Source organism: Solea solea, chromosome 12, assembly GCF_958295425.1.
Source record: "Solea solea chromosome 12, fSolSol10.1, whole genome shotgun sequence".
Lineage (NCBI taxonomy): Eukaryota > Metazoa > Chordata > Actinopteri > Pleuronectiformes > Soleidae > Solea > Solea solea.
This window is the reverse complement of record NC_081145.1, coordinates 586,524-604,043: the sequence shown is the minus strand read 5'-3', so window position 1 is coordinate 604,043 and position 17,520 is coordinate 586,524. Positions and strand designations below refer to the sequence as shown.

At 41.3% G+C, this 17,520-nt stretch overlaps 1 protein-coding gene across 4 annotated transcripts in view; it reads left to right on the top strand.

The window, feature by feature from the left end:
• Positions 1-17,520, top strand: part of ckap5 (cytoskeleton associated protein 5) — a 51,536-nt gene that overhangs the window by 6,197 nt on the left and 27,819 nt on the right. For all 4 annotated transcript variants that reach the window (XM_058644361.1, XM_058644360.1, XM_058644359.1 and 1 more), the window contains exons 3-16: positions 421-614; positions 5,273-5,479; positions 6,222-6,393; positions 8,377-8,509; positions 8,683-8,783; positions 8,887-9,000; positions 9,116-9,220; positions 9,607-9,696; positions 10,951-11,115; positions 11,196-11,324; positions 11,606-11,791; positions 11,916-12,008; positions 13,529-13,639; positions 16,402-16,494. In XM_058644361.1, coding sequence (XP_058500344.1) covers positions 421-614; positions 5,273-5,479; positions 6,222-6,393; positions 8,377-8,509; positions 8,683-8,783; positions 8,887-9,000; positions 9,116-9,220; positions 9,607-9,696; positions 10,951-11,115; positions 11,196-11,324; positions 11,606-11,791; positions 11,916-12,008; positions 13,529-13,639; positions 16,402-16,494 — 1,893 coding nt within the window. The remainder of the gene's footprint in view (positions 1-420; positions 615-5,272; positions 5,480-6,221; positions 6,394-8,376; positions 8,510-8,682; positions 8,784-8,886; positions 9,001-9,115; positions 9,221-9,606; positions 9,697-10,950; positions 11,116-11,195; positions 11,325-11,605; positions 11,792-11,915; positions 12,009-13,528; positions 13,640-16,401; positions 16,495-17,520) is intronic.

The window sequence follows — 17,520 nt, the reverse complement described above, 5'->3', positions numbered from 1 at the left end:
AAAATTAAATACTATTTAAAGCTATGGCAGACAGGATATCTAGAAAATTCAAAAACTATGGCCTGGTGATCTGTCCCGGCTGTGACCCGCACCTTTCGTCCTATATCGGCTGAGGTTGGCACAGCTAATCAGTTAAGTTTGGATTGAAAAAGTCTCAGACGAGGCCTACGCCGGACAATCTGCAAACTTTCTGGATTTGGGGAGTGAAGCGACAGGAGTTCTTTTAAAGATGGATTTATTCGTGTAAAAAGTGAAGTCTGTAGTGCTTGTGGGGCGACGGTACACTCACTTAATTAGACATTTACACCTTTCTATTTTTGTTTACACCCATTTAATTGGGAATGAGTGTATGTTGGCAAATGACTCTGGAATAAATGTTGACTGACGAAAAACTGACTTTCTGCTCTCGACCCTCTTCAGGTGTGGAAAGCCCGCCTGAACGGTTATGAAGAAGCTCTGAAGTTGTTTCAGAGGATTGAGGATGAGAAGAGTCCAGAGTGGGGGAAATTCCTGGGACTGATAAAGAAGTTTGTCACAGAGTCAAATGCCGTGGCTCAGCTCAAAGGACTGGAGGCGGCGCTGACCTTCGTCGGGAACGCCCATCTCGCTGGAAAGTAAGTGATGCACGCTCACGACGAAGGGGAGCACTTTTTACTTGGAAGCACTGTGCATTCATAATGAAAACTTTGAGAGCACAGACCACTACCAACACCTAAACATGTTTTATATCTCGAGCAGGGCTCTGCAAATCTTTAGTATGAAAAGAGCCATTTTTGTTCCCTCTCCACCCAAAGAAACTTAATCTGGAGCCACAAACCCATTTTACCCAGAAAACTTAGATAATATTGCATAAAGTTTTTTCAATACAGATATACTACATGTTAAAGAATGATAGTTTGACCCAGTCCTTCCATTGTTTTATAACTGCAGACGCACTCACCCATAACAACGGCAGCGATCTGTTTGTGTCTCAGCCGTGAAGCTGAGCTCCTGTGTTAAGTGTTGCTCTGTGCGAGGACATGCACAGAGACAAATCATAAATATTATCTAAATATTCCTCAACAGTTGATATTGCGCTGATGTCAACATAGTAAAGTAGATAGTATATTTTTGGAAATCATGCGCTATGATATTACACTCTCAAATACACTGTAAATGCACCGTAAGATACACTTTAAATGCACTGTAAAATAAACCGTAAATGCACTCAAATAAATGTTTAAGTGTCTGCCTTTTTTTTTTGTAAAGTAGCAGTGTGGAGGGTGTTCTAGGGCTGTTCTATATTTTCGGCTAAAAAACATGGCTGTAATGTCCAATATTCCCATCAAAGCAGTGACCAACAACTAAATGAAACATAAAGATAAATCACGCTGATCTAATCACAAATAAAATCAAACAGCAGTGAGAGTAAAATAGGTGATAGAGATGCACAGATGAGCTTTAATGTCATCGGCACCCGCTGATAAATATCAATAATCCACCCACAGCAATGTTTTTTTCAACAATTAATACCGCACCCCCCAGCCACCCGATCATCATTGATTGTAGCAGCAGTCTGCTAAACATAATATGTTGTTATGGAACACAGCAGCTCTCAGGAGGTCAGTGACGGACAACTTAAATGATGGAGGGGGGGGCCACAATTTTTCGTCCACATAGGGACAGTACACTTAACCAGATATGATAAAACTGCCATTTTAAATATTTGTGTGTATATGTTTATTGAACCATCATACAGTGCAGTAACTTAACATATTTCATTTTCAAATTCATGTATAACACTCTTCTTTGATAAATAGGAACACAAAAGGTTTGAAGCAAACAAAAATTAACCACTTACTGGGATTTCTTTTTTTCAGTGCAAAGGGCTCTCATGAAAATAAAACATACAAATCACATGCATTAAAATTCACCTATATTAAATTATTTTTTTATATTTGCATGTCTCTTAAAATCCCAAAACTAATACTCACTCATCTGATGTATGATCGGGCAGTGAAACTGGTGTGTCTTCCCTGCATCGCGGGTGCACCATTCGTAACAACAGCTGACAGCTTGTCCAAGCCACCGTACATGTTTTCATCACTGTTGATGGGGTTGAATATGAAATGTATGAAGTCTCTAAGACTAAGCACATAGGTTTTCCTTTAAATTCTGTGAAGAGGTCTGATTCACACCTTAAAAACATGATTTTCAAGATCAAGTTTTCGCTTCCCCCCCCCCCGTTGCCATGGCACAACATCTCATCTTCGCCCGCCCGCACGCAATCCACCAGCTGTGGATTATTGATGTGCGCGGGTGTAACCGCCAACCGCGCATCTCTAACAGGTGAACTTATCTAACTAATTCGGCCTAGTTTTTGTTCAAGAACACAAGCATGTCCACGTGTTTGGAAAGAAGGCAAGGGAAAACTCTCTGCTGGCGTGGGTGTGGCAGGGAGGCAGAGGGAGGCTCATGTTTTTGAACCTGTGCTCGTTGATGCCGTCTTCTTTTGTGTAGCACACTTTATGATGTTTATTTAAATATGCAATCAAATAACTTGAAAGACAAACAAGTGAAGTGAACCTCCTTACCTCCCCAAACTATCTTTTCACTTGTCACTCTATTTGCTAGGTGAGAGCATCAGTGGGAGATTTTTCTTAATAAAAAGAAGCATCTCTGCCTTGTGTGGCAAGTTGTGGATGTGTGTGGTAATATTGACTCCCTTCACACCTTCTCTATTTATTAATATTTTAGCTTTGATATTTTTAATTTTATTGCCTGTATTTTAATTGTTTTTATTGTGTTTTTCAGTTTTTTAATCATGTACTGTAAGGTGACCTTGAGTGCTTTGAAAGGTGGCCTCAAATTGAATGTGTTGTTGTTGTTGTTATAATTATTATTATTATTATTATTATTATTATTATAGAGAGCAGGGAGAAGAAGCACATCCGATAAGAAGCGACGGCTTGGGGGGGTGTAACGTAGCTCCAAATGTGCAATTAACTTGAGAAAACCCGGGTTCTCAACGACAGAAAAAGTCTGGTCGTCGAGCGCTAAGAATTCCATCACTCACGCCAACACTACGTGCTGTTGTTGTTGTTGTTGTTGTTGTTGTTGTTTTAGCCTTAGCACCGCGACTGCTTCGTATTCTTTCAGTAGCACTTCACCGCGATGACAACTTTTCATGTGAGCTATAAGATCTGTTGTGTTTTTTAGTCTTTCCTCCTCTTGGAATCTCCACCGAACAGCTTTTGTAAACAACAATGCTGTTATTATGTTCTGACACGGAGGAAAACGACCACACTGGTGAAGACATTATTAATCAGGCAGTGACAGGTCAGGCTTGGGTCCTGCTAGTAAGGCGCGATAGATGACGTAACCAGCGTGTCAAAACAATTCCCAATTTTAATAATCTTCTTCTTATTATTATTATTATTAATAATAATAATAATAATAATAATAATAATAATAATTATTATTCTAGTAATTTCCCCTGTAATGCACTGTAAATACACTCTAAAATGCACTGTAAATACACTGTAAAACAGTGGTCACCAACATGGTGTCCGCGGGCACCTGTTATCTTGCAAGCAGCCAACGGGGTACCCGCGGGCTCATTTCACTTCACCTCACTTGCATGTGTCCATATGATCACTGAGTAAAATGTCCTTGATATTGTTTATAAAAACTGTGATAATCGTTAGGAGTAAGCACAGAAATGAATGTGTATGCAATTGAATGCATAATATTCATTTAAATGGTAAATTGCATAAAATGTTAATATGGTAGCCCTCCATATTATTCTCTACCCTTCAGGTAGCTCTTGGTCTCAAAGGGTTGGTGACCCCTGCTCTAAAATATAATCTACTGTTAATGATCCGTATTACATGATCTTAAAATACACTGCTTTATTTCTTTATACGAAGGATGTTTACACGTGTTACAATCACATTGACTATAAATATGGTTATTTTGCTGATTGTCGTATGAATATGTAACGATTCAGAGTAAGCGTGCATACATACATTGTTACGACCCGGCTCGTTTTGGAGAGCAGCAACATGTGATTTGGAATTAGAAATAAGGTGGAATGGGACAACTGGACTGGTTTAGGGTAAAGTCAGGAATTTAATTAAATAAGGAGGGTGCACATGTACAAGGAAACAAATAACTAAAACTTACTAAAAGTAACATCAAATAAATGCCTGCTATTTAGCTCTTGGAAAAAAAAAGGAACACCAAAGAACCAAATGAGATCAGCACCCATAAGCTTTACAAAGATACACACAAAACAAACAAGCAGCTATTCTGCAAAAGAACAGTCTCAGAACAAAAGAAAGAAAGAGAGAGACTAACCGGTTAAGGTACACTCTGAACTAAATAAGTACACAAAGATTCAGAACACTGGCTAGAACCACTCAGATAGGTTCCAGCCAGGCAAAGCTAAACGAACACACTATCGAAATACGCTTGAACACAGAAAGGTATGTAACCAACAGCGAGGCAAACTGATCACTGACTCACAGCCGCCATGAACTGAGGGCACACAACCTATTTATGTTGCAGCTGGGGTTGATTGAAGAGTCTTGATTGGTAGACTTGGTCGAATTACAGCCACACCAATCACAGACGCCGGTGGGCAGGAAGTAGACAGCCTCTGCTTCAGAAAGACCAATCCTCACCAGGGAATCACACAGCTTGCTTTGCATGCCTGGCACTCATTCCCATCACTCATGGGAACACACAATGAACATACACTAAACAGCAGCCAGCAGAGGCCGTAACAACAACATACATACGACGATTCTGCGATAATTTATGTATTGTAAGACAATCATATAGCGATGCATCACAACATCTGTCTAAGTGAAGAAAACAGAACGTGTGTGTTAAAAAGTGCAGGATTTATTAACAAAAGTCAAAGTCTATGTACTGAACATGATTGGACCGTCTCTTAATTTAGTTTACTCCAACTTTATCCTGCTTTAAACTCCCTCTTCAGCCAAGGAGACATGAAGTAGTGACGCCCCAAGAGTGAAACTGTCAGGGACTGTTTACGTTACGAGTGCCTTCAGTTATTAATTAAGATATCGATATTTGATTTCTTGATTCCGAGGACTCCATTTCGACGGCCCTGATTTTCCAAGGCTGGTTTTCCACTAACAGACAGTAGGGGGCAGTAGAGACAGCCCTCTAAATGTCACAATGACACTGAAGCAGCTAAATTAAGGTGAAAATCCTGCATACTTCTGCTTTAAAAAATGGATTTGTCGCTTGTGTTTGTGTTCAGGACCACAGCTGATGTGGTGTCGGGTGTGGTGACCAAAGTCTTCAACCAGCCAAAGGCTCGGGCCAAGGAGCTGGGCATGGACATCTGTCTAATGTACATAGAGATCGAGAAGGCCGAGGTGGTTCAGGACGAGCTGCTCAAAGGACTTGACAACAAGAACCCGAAGATCGTGGTGGCCTGTATCGAGACGCTCAGGAAGGCTCTCAGGTCAGTACCATCACACCATACACTTGATGAGATGTGAAGATATCAGATCGTGAAGGACTAAAAAAAATTATTATAAAAAAGAAAATATTCACATTTAAGAAACTGAAAAATGACGGAAGGTAGAAAATATTCACATTTAAGAAGCTTAATATGACAAAGTAGAAAATATTCACATTTAAGAAGCTGAAAAATGACAGAAAGTAGAAAATATTCACATTTAAGAAGCTGAAAAATGACAAAGTAGGAAATAATCACATTTAAGAAGCTGAAAATTGACAGAAAGTAGGAAATAATCACATTTAAGAAGCTGAAAATTGACAGAAAGTAGAACATTTTCACATGTAAGAAGCTGAAAATTGACAAAGTAGCAAATATTCACATTTAAGAAGCTGAATATTGACCAAGTAGAAAATTGGAGGGCTTGAGGGTCGCTTTCCTCCTGCGTCTTTAACGACACACTCTGTTCCTTTCATGTTGTTTATATGCTTTGCCCTGAAATCACACACATATTTTTATAAATAAAAATGTTGTTAATTTATTGAGAAAGAAATGTTTAAATTCATATTTCAGTTGAACGCTTTAGTAAATGTCAATCCTGGTTAACCTGTGACTTTTAGCCTCTTCTGTAATGGAGTTTGACACCACAGATCTCCAGTAGTTGATGATTAATTCAGTATCATTCAGCATCATAAGGTGCAACCACTGCTCCACTGACCCAAGCTCTGTCATCATCCTCCCACAGCGAGTTTGGCTCGAAGATTGTGACGTTGAAGCCAGTGGTGAAGATCTTGTCCAAACAGTTTGAGTCCAGAGAGAAGGCGGTGAGAGATGAAGCCAAGCTGCTGGCTGTGGAGATCTACAGGTGGATCAGAGACGCCCTGAGACCTTCAATGCAGAGCATCAACTCTGTCCAGGTGGGACGCACTCGCCTCTCAGCATTTCACCATCTGTCAGTGAAATATACTCATAGCTGCCAAAACCTTCTACATTTGAAAGTAACGTAATATCAATAAGTGATGCTGCTTTGGCTGATTTTTGGTTATTGGCTGATGTGTTTTCCCTGTTCCCTATCATGGCAATATTTTCAAATGGCACTTAATGAATTCAGCAACCAAAAATAAACCACACAATGAAAATACACACATTGCAAATAAAATATCGATTTAATCATTCAAAAATATTATATTGAGTTTTTTTTGAAAATTTGCACTTTTTGTTTGCAATGGTCAGAATTCCGTTTTCCAGAGTTTTAGACAGAGCTCTGACTACGTCCGGTCCATTGAGCGGTCGCTCCAAAACTCCAATCAGCAGGCAGCTTCCAAAACTCCGCCCATGGCCAGAATCACAAGCAAAGAATGAATAATTGAGGGAGCGCAAATGCGAAAGAGTCGGAGCAAATAAAATTCCCATCATTGCAAAAAAAAGTGTGTTTTAAAAGGAGTGAATGTCTTCCTTTTTCCTCGCTAAAAGACGAGACAAATGGAAAGGTATTGGACACAATGTGGTGTCGCGCCACTGATGGTGTGCTCTCCTTTTCATGGCTGTTTGATTATATGTGCCCAGCCATGGCAAAACCAGCAACAAGTGGGCCGAGGTACATTTTGAGTTATTTACAGATTCTGAAAGTGTGATTTCTAAGCTTTCCATCGATGTCTAACACAAATATATTTGAAGATGTGTCCATTTCAATGAAGGCACTCCTCAAACTGCTCAAGGGAGAATTTTAGCCTTAAAGAGAAGAGACAGAATCATCTCATTTACATAGTCCAACCCCCTCCTGGTGTAACTGTCAGTGAAAGCACACCTCTGTATGTGCTTCTTCTCATCAGATACTATTTTTGTGAGCTCCACTGCTACACACAACAATACATATATAATACATAAAAAACTGGACATAAAAACCTCTTAACATTTGAAATCAAACGTGAAATTATATAGGAAGGAGGGTGTGGCTTATTCCGTTATCATTTCTTGTCCTTACACTAGTGTAGTCATATTGCCATCATCTGTTTTTATTGTTTTTTTTTCTTGTTGAAATACAGGTTGCTGTGCAGTTGCTGTAAATACAGTTCCATCGTTGCATTTTATTCAGGAGGCTACTTTTAGTTGTAATTAATTTTTAGATTTTATATCCGGCCCATGCATACGTTAATCGTTACATTTGTCTGTTTTAAAGATGTCAGAGATCAGATCAAAGATAGACACACATTTGTAATATCAAATCAAATTGTGCTAGCTTAAATGCTAACATGTTAGCATAAAGTCGGAGTCAGTATGATTAGAAGCCTCTGCCTTCGTTAAGAAGTCCAGCCAAAGATTTGCACTGTAACAGCCACAATTTAGTTCTTCTGCTGTGTATTTTTCCTGGTCCATGTTCATTCAACAGTGAAAACACACACTCAGCTTCTCAAAGCAGCAGTAACAGTAATAAGCAGCAGTCACAGTGAGGAGCAGCAGCTCTGTATTAAGTAGCCATGTGTTTCCTCTGATTGGCCGAAAAACAACAAAAGCAGTGGAATGTGATATCGCCATTCACAGCGATCAAACAACCCTAATTCAAATACACAGTTTATGGTTTTAAGACCCACATTACTGTGATTTGAAGCATGTAGTGGCTTCTTCAAAAACTTCAACTCGCATAATTTGAAAAAAAAGTTCTTTTTCTGTTTACTCAGTTTGTGCTGGGCCGCCTTGTTGCTGGTTTTTGCCGTGGTCGGTCATATCTTTAAAAACTTCAAAGCAACGGCTTTAAACTGGCACGATCTTAGTTCTCCTCTGTTAAATCTTTACTTATTTTTCCTAAATAAAACAACCATTAAGAGAACTGTTAAAGCATCATATTGATGTGAAGTCAATATGATGAGTGAAGTCGAGCGTTGTCTGTTCTGTCTGTGCAGCTGAAGGAGCTGGAGGAGGAGTGGACCAAGCTCCCGTCTTCTCCTCCCAAACAGACCAGGTTCCTGCGCTCACAGCAGGACCTGAAAGCCAAGTTTGAGCAGCAGAGTGCACAGGGAGGGGCAGAGAGTGACGGTAGACACACACACACACACACACACACACACACACACACACACACACACACACACACACACACACACACACACACACACACACACACACACACACACACACACACACACACACACACACAGAGAGAGAGAGAGAGCTGTGCACTCAGTGCATCTCCTTCTTTCCTCCACCAGGAGAAGATGTGGAAGAAACAGAATCAGCTGTGGATCCGTACGAGCTGCTGGAAGCTGTCGACATTCTGTCCAAGATTCCCAAAGACTTCTACGAGGACATCGTACGGTTATCTACATTAAGCTGTAGATGTATACAAAGTAAAATAATAAACAACCTACGTTAACCTGAATGTGGTGACACGTGACCTTCTCCTGTTTCTGTAGGAGGCTAAAAAGTGGCAAGAGAGGAAGGCGGCTCTGGAGGCCATCGAGGTTCTGACCAAGAACCCCAAACTGGAGAGTGGAGATTACGGAGACCTTGTGAGGGCACTGAAGAAGGTAAGAGGCCGAAGCACTTGGGGCATCTCACCCAGAAGACACTGATGATGATGATGATGATGATGTGTACTGATAAAGTTTGATCGCTTGAACATTTACTGGGTTTCTCTTCTAGGTTTTGGGGAAAGACGCCAACGTGATGCTGGTGTCAATGTCAGCTAAATGTCTGGCTGCACTGGCCTCTGGTCTCAGGAAGAAATTTGGACCCTATGCAGGACAAGTAAGAAAAAGCAAAAACACGTTTCATACAAATATTTATTGTTCCTGTGAAAGATCCACACTGGTCTAATTCTGCAAATAGTTTTATATTTGGATCTCTCAACATTAATGCAGTGTATATTTAATATGAACGGTATGTGTTTCACGGGCTGTGAAATCCACTGTCAGACCGACTGCCAAATAATGAGCTATTCTCTATATCCACCAATAGACTGACTGCCAAATAGTGTGCTTTTCCACACATCCCCAACACAATGACTGCCAACTAATGAGTTATTCTAGACCTCCACCAAGAGGCTGCCTGCAAAATAATGAGCTGCCCTAAGCACAACACAGGAAGCTGTTTGCTGTGTACCACAAATGAAAAAGCATGATCTGTGTGCTCAGGTGGTTCCAACCATTCTGGAGAAGTTCAAGGAAAAGAAACCTCAGGTGGTCCAGGCTCTGCAGGAGGCCATAGATGCCATCTTCCTCACTGTAAGTGGACTCGAAAACACAACTATCTCTCATTTAATTTTGCATGGTCAAATACAAAGCAGACCATACCATTAAGTTGGTCACCTCTGTAGTGCACGTTAATTCTGATTAAACCCTAACCCAGAACAACCTCAAACCTTTTTATCGTCTATCAGAGGGAGAAGCGGCCAGACATTTGCCTTTTTATTTAATAGTTGGCAGTGGTCGATTATGATCTTGTTTTGTACAAATGCTTAACATTTTGAAAGTGCTTGAATTGTGTTTTCAATGTTTAAAAAGTGTTCCTAATTTTTTATCTGACTTGTTAGATTGAGTAAGAATAAGTTGTAGACTTTCAATGAAAACTGAGAAATTCATATTCATAATGAATGTTGTATGGACACTGCACCAGACTGCCATCTCATGTGCTATTTTATTCATCCATGAAGACTGGCTGCTAAATAATGAGTCCACTGCTAGTAACTGCAGGAATGGTCAAATTACTGAGCAGAAAACGTGTGTAAGAGAACCAAGAATTTGTGTTGTTACACAAACGGACACTCAAACAACCACCCTCTATTGCTTGACCACATGCACTCTCACTCAGATGTGCCGCTTACGCACGACCACTAGTTTGAGCATGCACACATGACATGAAAATTGTTGAAAGTTTGACAAATACTGTGATATCACTACTGACCTCCAAATAGTGAGGTATTTTATTAACCCACAAACAGACCGGCTGCCAAATAGTGAGCAATTCTATAAATCCACCAACAGACTGGCTGCCAAATAGTGAGCTACTCTATAAACCTTATAAGCCACACACACACACACACACACACACACACACACACACACACACACACACACACACACACACACACACACACGTTCGACATTCATGACTTGAGGGGACATTGCATTGACTTACATTCATTTCTTGGAGACTTACTCTAACCTTAACCACAATTACTACTGGCCTAATCCTAATCCTAACCCTAACCCTAACCTCAACCTAACCATGAAACATATCTTCACCTTAAAATGTAGTAATTTACGTTATGGGGACTTGCTTTTTGTCCCCACAAGGAGGACAAGTCCCCATAATGTGACTGTGTAAACAGGTTTTGGTCCCCACAACATTAGTAATACCTGGTACACACACACACACACACACACACACACACACACACACACACACACAATGAGAACAGAAACACCCTTGTTCATGAAACAGGTTTTCATACCTGTAATTTTTTTTCCTCTTCCCAGACGACAATACAGAACCTTTCAGAAGACATTCTGAGTGTGATGGACAACAAGAACCCGTCCATTAAGCAGCAGGCCTCTCTGTTTCTGTCCCGCTCCTTCAGACACTGCACACAGACCACTCTGCCCAAGGGTGTCCTCAAACCTCTCTGTGCTGCTCTCACTAAGGTACATGTTCCACCACCGGCCTCTCTGCACATCATCGATACATCTCTTTCTTTATCCTCTTTCCTTCTCTATCTGTTCAGCAAGTGAACGACTCTGCTCCAGAGGTGCGCGACGCTGCCTTCGAAGCTTTGGGGACAGCCATGAAAGTGGTGGGAGAGAAAGCTGTGAACCCTTTCTTGGCTGACCTGGATAAACTCAAACTGGACAAGGTAACGTGCGTGCGTGTGGTTTCTTAGTCAAGGTAGAGTCGGAAGATGTGGAGGCTTTTACACCAAAACAATACAATTTACTGCTTTTTTTTTCATTAAAAATTTGAAAATTAATTCAAATTTGGCACTCACACTATTTTTTTATTGTTGCCCCTTGGCGAAAATAATTGCCACCTTGCCCTGCCTTAACTGAAGGTGGGGGAGGTCCATGTCAGCCATGTTGAGATTTAGATTTCTGCTTTTTTTTAAGCTGCTGACCTTTTGGTTTAATCTGTCAACAGATAAAGGAGTGTGCTGATAAAGTGGAGCTCTCTGGGGGGAGGAAGGGTGTAGGAGTAGGAGGCAGCATTGGAGCAGCAGCAGGAGGTGGGAACAAGTCGTCTTCAGCTAAAGCCCCTCCCACTGCTCAAGCACCACCCAAATCCTCCGGCCCACCCAAGAAGGCAGCAACGGCTGTGGCCAGCAAGGTACAGCCAGCACGATGTGTGACATGATGAAAGAAAAGTAACATTTTTGTCTCGTAGAACTGGCGTTCCAGCGGGTTTTAACCTTCCACGGCTGAAGCACATTGTTGTTTCTCTTGTTTTGCAGCCGTCATCAGGTCCGCCTAAAAAAGGCAAAGCAGCCTCTGCAGGTGGCAAGAAGACTCCCGACAATAAAGAGGTCATAGAGAATCAACTGTCGGTGAGTCAAAAGAGACGGCGGTTTGCGCCCTACACTGACCGAGAGCCAGGCTCACCCTCAGGGAAAACAACAGCATTTTAGTCCTTTAACAAGACTTGCATAATAAAATGTACATCAGCTAACGTCCAGGAGGTCGTCATATGTTCAAGTCTATATACAGTAGCGTACCGTGGGGTTTTAGTCAGGGCCTTCAGTTAAAAAAAATAAACACGGCACTCGCTCAGAAGCAGGCGCGCATGCGCAGTTTCCACTGTCTGTCCTGTGACAACACGGCTGAAGCCACCTGCGCTCCAGAGATTTTCCCCCCCAGTAAAAAAACAAGATCAGAAGTCTGGGCATATTTTGTATTTTTAAAGGGCGTTGACAGTAAAATAATTGAAGACAATCAACCCTTGTGCAGAAAATGCAAAAAAATAAAAAACGTGTCTGTAAAACGTTCCTATTTTCTCAATAAAGGAAACCTAAGTTAAGTGTTACCTAACGTTACTCCTGTAAAAATACATGTTATTGGGCGCTATCAGCGAAAGCGAGTAGTGTGCAGACGACACGTACCGTTGCAGAGCAAAATGTGTTTGTTTCTGTGTTTTTTAAATTATTTTTATGCTGTGTACGACTGCTGCTACTTAATTATTATCCAAAACAGAGTGAGGACCTGTGTGTGTGTGTGTGTGTGTGCGCGCGTGCCAGTCAGTCAGATGATTATTAGTAGTAATAATAATAATAATCATATAATATAAAACTTTGTTAAAAGATTTCAGTGTGTGTTCAGTACTTTTTGAACACAAAAACTGTGATAATTTTGGTCACAATAACCGTGATATGAAATTTTCATATCGTTACATCTCTAATAGGCGTCAGCTACGCGGGGAACACGTCTATGATCAACAGTTTTGTCCTTACCACTTCTAAAATGTTTTTCTTTTCTCCAAACGATCGCACTGAAAAGTGCACACGAAGGAGATCAGAAACATGATGGATCGGTGGTGTTAATGCAGTGATCATAGTTTACTTCAAAACCCGCCAAAGGTTCAAACGTCGTTGATGACAACAGCGGGGGCTAGCGCCAGACACATCGCTGGGCCTGGGGCGTTCTGTCACTATGCATCAAATTTTGATTGGCTGACGACACACGTCAGTCAAAGTTATAACCAAATAGGAAATGGCTTCAACGAAAGGCCAGTAATACTACTAGAGCAGTGACCACACGAGGCAGCAGAGGACCAGCAGCTCCTGGATCCTCGCCAGCTAAAATCACGGATTTTCTCTATGGGGTTTGGTGTGGGAGAGTGAGTGGTTTACAAAAGTCTGTCTCACAGTAAGATAAAGGCGTGGACATACGACGTAGACGTCATAGACTTAAACTGACTTAGATTTTATTGGCTGAACCTTTTCTACCTTTAAGATGCTGAATGTCTTTTGTAAACAGGTCCTGGATAACATTTTTGTCACAGTCGTGTCCTGCACATCATGAAACAGCTGTTATTTATGACTGTGTGTGTCTGTGTCTGTGTCTGTGTCAGACTGAGGTGTGTGAGGAGCTGGCAGCAGGTGTACTTCCTGCTTCCTGTCTGCAGCAGCTGGACTCGGCCAACTGGAAGGAGCGACTGGCCAGTATGGAAGAGTTCCAGAAGGTAATCAATTCATTTGATCTATTAGTACAAAAGTCATATTTAGGTCAGGCTCTGACGAGGAGTAGACTTTTAGGTTAAGTTAAACCCGAAGGTCCCCCGGACCCTGAGAGATTCTTCATAAAGACTTCCTAAACAAGTTCATGTGAAAAGTGAACCTTGAGAGAGTATATTAATGCTGGACATCAAATTAAACAGCAGAATCTGGGCTACAAGGCTGTATAAACCCTTTTTTAAAACACAGCTCAAATAATAACTAAATGACGTATTACATGTCAAACTTGTCAAACTGTAAGGAACCGCCGCGTCAACCCACTCGCCGCATTTCTGCATCTAACGCTCTGACACTTTTTCCAAAGCACACTCCATATGACTCAAATAAAAGCGGAGACTCCGCTGTTTCTGACGGTTTATATGTTGGCAGTCTAAGACGAAGCATTACGGAGATCAAAGCCAAAGAAATCAGTTCGCCGAACGAAAGACAATTGAGCACAACATTCTAATTTCTTGCCTGGAGCACTGTGCTGGTTTCAATGGTACCGCTCTTGAATGGATCGGGTCCTACCTGGCCGACTTTAGCTTTTCTATTAGCCTTATGATTTTACATCCTCCTCAGCTCCTCTCCCTTGTGGAGTACCCGAAGGCTCTATACTTGGTCCAATTTTATTTTCCTTCCATTCTTAGGAAATAAGGAATATCCTTCCGTTTTCACGCAGATGACACAACTTTACCTGCCCTTAAAAAAGAAAGACCCCAACTTTTAGCACATTGCTTGCTTGTCTTAAAGACATCAAAGACTGGATGGCTTTAAATTTTCTTAAGCTCAATGAAAATAAAACAGGGCAAATGGCGACAGACACAACCCCGTCTTGGACCTTTCCCCCTGGAATCTTTTATCACACCGTCTGTAAAGAATTTAGGGGTCATAATGGACAAGGATTTTAAAATGGACAAACAGATCAACTCAGTGGTCAAATCAAGTTTTTTCCATCTGTGTCTTTTATCCAGGGTTTAGTCCTTTTTTTTTTATCTCTTAATGATTTTAAAATGGTTATGCATGCTTTTATCACCACACGTCTCTCTGTCTCGCTGCAGCTGGTTCAGAATGCAGCAGCTCATCGTAAACATGAGCACATCTGCCCTGTTCTAGCTTCACTTCACTGGCTTCCTGTGTGTTTTAGGATTGATTTTAAGATTTTATTATTAACACATAAATCATTGCACGGACAATCTCCACAGTATCTCATAGACCTTTTAAAACCACTTCATTTATCCAGGACACTCAGATCATCTAACCAGCTGCTTCTGGCTGTCCCGAGGTCTAGACTATCTAAGGGGGGACAGAGCCTTTTCAGTTGCAAATCCAAAGCTCTGGAACGCTCTGCCGCCACATGTTGGGCTGTCCCCCACACTGCCTGTTTTTAAACCAAACCTCAAAATGCACTTTCATTCCTTGGCTTTTGGCTCGGCATGAGAGTTGCCTATTTGAATCCATCTTTCCTTTCATTATTGTAATGTTCTGTTGGTTTTAAGTTGGTCTTAGTGTTTTCTTATGTTTTATGTCTAACTGTACAGCACGATGGTCAACTTTGTTGTTTTTAAATGTGCTTTATAAATAAATTTGGATTCTATTGGCTGTAAGGAAGCCAATGAGATGTTGATCATTCGTATAGAGCCATCCCTGGCTGAGATACAGCAAAGAGACATGGCTCACTGGAGCCATCTGGTGTTTGTTTTTGGAATGGGGAATATATAAAAGTCTGCAGCAACTTTGATGCAAGGCCATCAAGTGTTTTATTGAACACCAATAGTGATATAAAAGTGAAATAAGTAGTTTAATACATGAGGCCTGTACTAAAACGTCTCTAATTTTGTTCTGATGTTAGATTATACATGATGTTCACATGCTGTGAACAAGTTCAGAGCTGCAGCTGCGTCATTCCAAACAGATACTCATCCTGAAATGGCTTCTTTTTTCTTACAGGCAATTCTTTTCATTTTTTCTGTGTGCCCTCTTCATTTACTCTTCACCGGTAACACATGTACTGATATTAACACATAAGTGTTCTATTTACGATGACACCCAAAGTATTCAAATAGACCTTGTGGTTGCAGATAAACTCATCACATTATGATGAGACCTACAAAATAGGCTTACGAGTCCCTGTCATCAGAGGAACATCGTCCAGGGATGAAGACCTGGTCTTAGTGTTGTTAATGTCTGTGACATTTGTCATGCACACTTCTCACAACTCCTCCATCGTTTGTGATATCTAGAAAATTCAAACTGGTTGATCTGGTTGATCTGTCCGGGCTGTGACTATGCCTCTCACCCTACGTTGGCTGAGATTAGACCCTCATGTGGAGGATAAAGTAGTAGTAGAAGATGGATGGACACTGGAAAGCAGAGAAATGGAGCTTTGTGTCCATAGACGTATCTGTACAGTAGAACCTCAGGAATTCTGCCAGAACACGTCCAATCACAGGCGAGATTCACTAGCGTAGTTCTCAGTACCGCGACTCCTGAATAACTGGCAGATGTGGAAAGTTCTCAGAAGAACTCGCTCGTTGAACAATTCCACAGCCATAAAATCAAAGTAAACCCAGGCGGCCTGAATATTATGATCCCCATGAGAGGGTTTAACGTGAAAGCTTTCAAAGTTGGAGAAATTGATATCTGTTACTAATGATTTAGCCAGTGAGTGAGTGAATGAATGAGTGAATGAATGAATGAATGAATAAATTAATCTCCTCTTCTGTTTCAGGCTGTGGAAACCATGGAAAAGGCAGATATGCCGTGTCAGGCTTTAGTCAGGATGTTGGCCAAGAAACCAGGCTGGAAGGAAACCAACTTTCAGGTCTGTGACACTTATTTTTAATGCATCTGCATATATAGAGCTGCAGAGGTCACATGACCAGTGCTGTTTTCAAGCTCTAACAGTTCACTGTCACTTTAAATCCACAGGGATTAAATAATAATCACTTAATTTATCCCATCTTTATACTGCCCCCTGCTGCTTTTCACCAGTAATTGTTTCAGTGCGTGAATCGATCCATTACCGCTTGATTCTGTGTTCACACAGAACGGGATTTTTCACAGGATTGTCTCTTAAATGTTTAGATCCGTGTTTTAAACGGAACGTTTCTTTTCCACCGTCAAAGTGTCGTACAGCTCCGAGCGTCCCCCGAGGTTCTTCTACTTAACGGAAAGTGGAGTGACGTACGGTGTGTTTCCACTCGCTCGACACGTCAGAGTGTCGTCACAGGAAGAGGCAGAAGAATCAAAGCCAACCATGGCTAACTGTAGATCAAAGTTATAAAGATGTAACAATCCTGAAAACATGCGTTCATCTCCAACATTTAGCAAAGGTCTGAAATCACAGGAGTCCGCTGAAGCCTGCGATCACGCTGAGACCACTGTGAACCTCTCTTGTGCTCATGCTCGGATCGTGTGGTTGTGATTCTGGGTTTTTATCACCATCCATTTTGTATTTATTTCTCCTGAGCACACACTTGGTCCTGTGTCTCCTCGCCACCACTGAATCACGTGCTGTAAAGGATCATATGTTGAGGGAGATGGCAGCGACAAGGCTGCTTTTATTTGTGAGGCAGCTCATGAAATAAAATCTAGAAGAGTCAATGAGATCACTTGTAGTTGTGAATCGAGATCGTGATTTATTTTTTTCACATAATTTATCACTGTAATGTCCCGGTCGACTGGTCCATTAATCAGTCGATACGTTCTGGTTCAACTCAGATCTGTGTTTGATGCACTGCTACTTAGCGACGAGTCAAGCAGCAGCGGAGCTGTTATTAATGCTGAAAGTAACTTTCAACTCTCCAGACAGGACAGGTCCTGTCTACTAAGTTAATGTGAATAAACC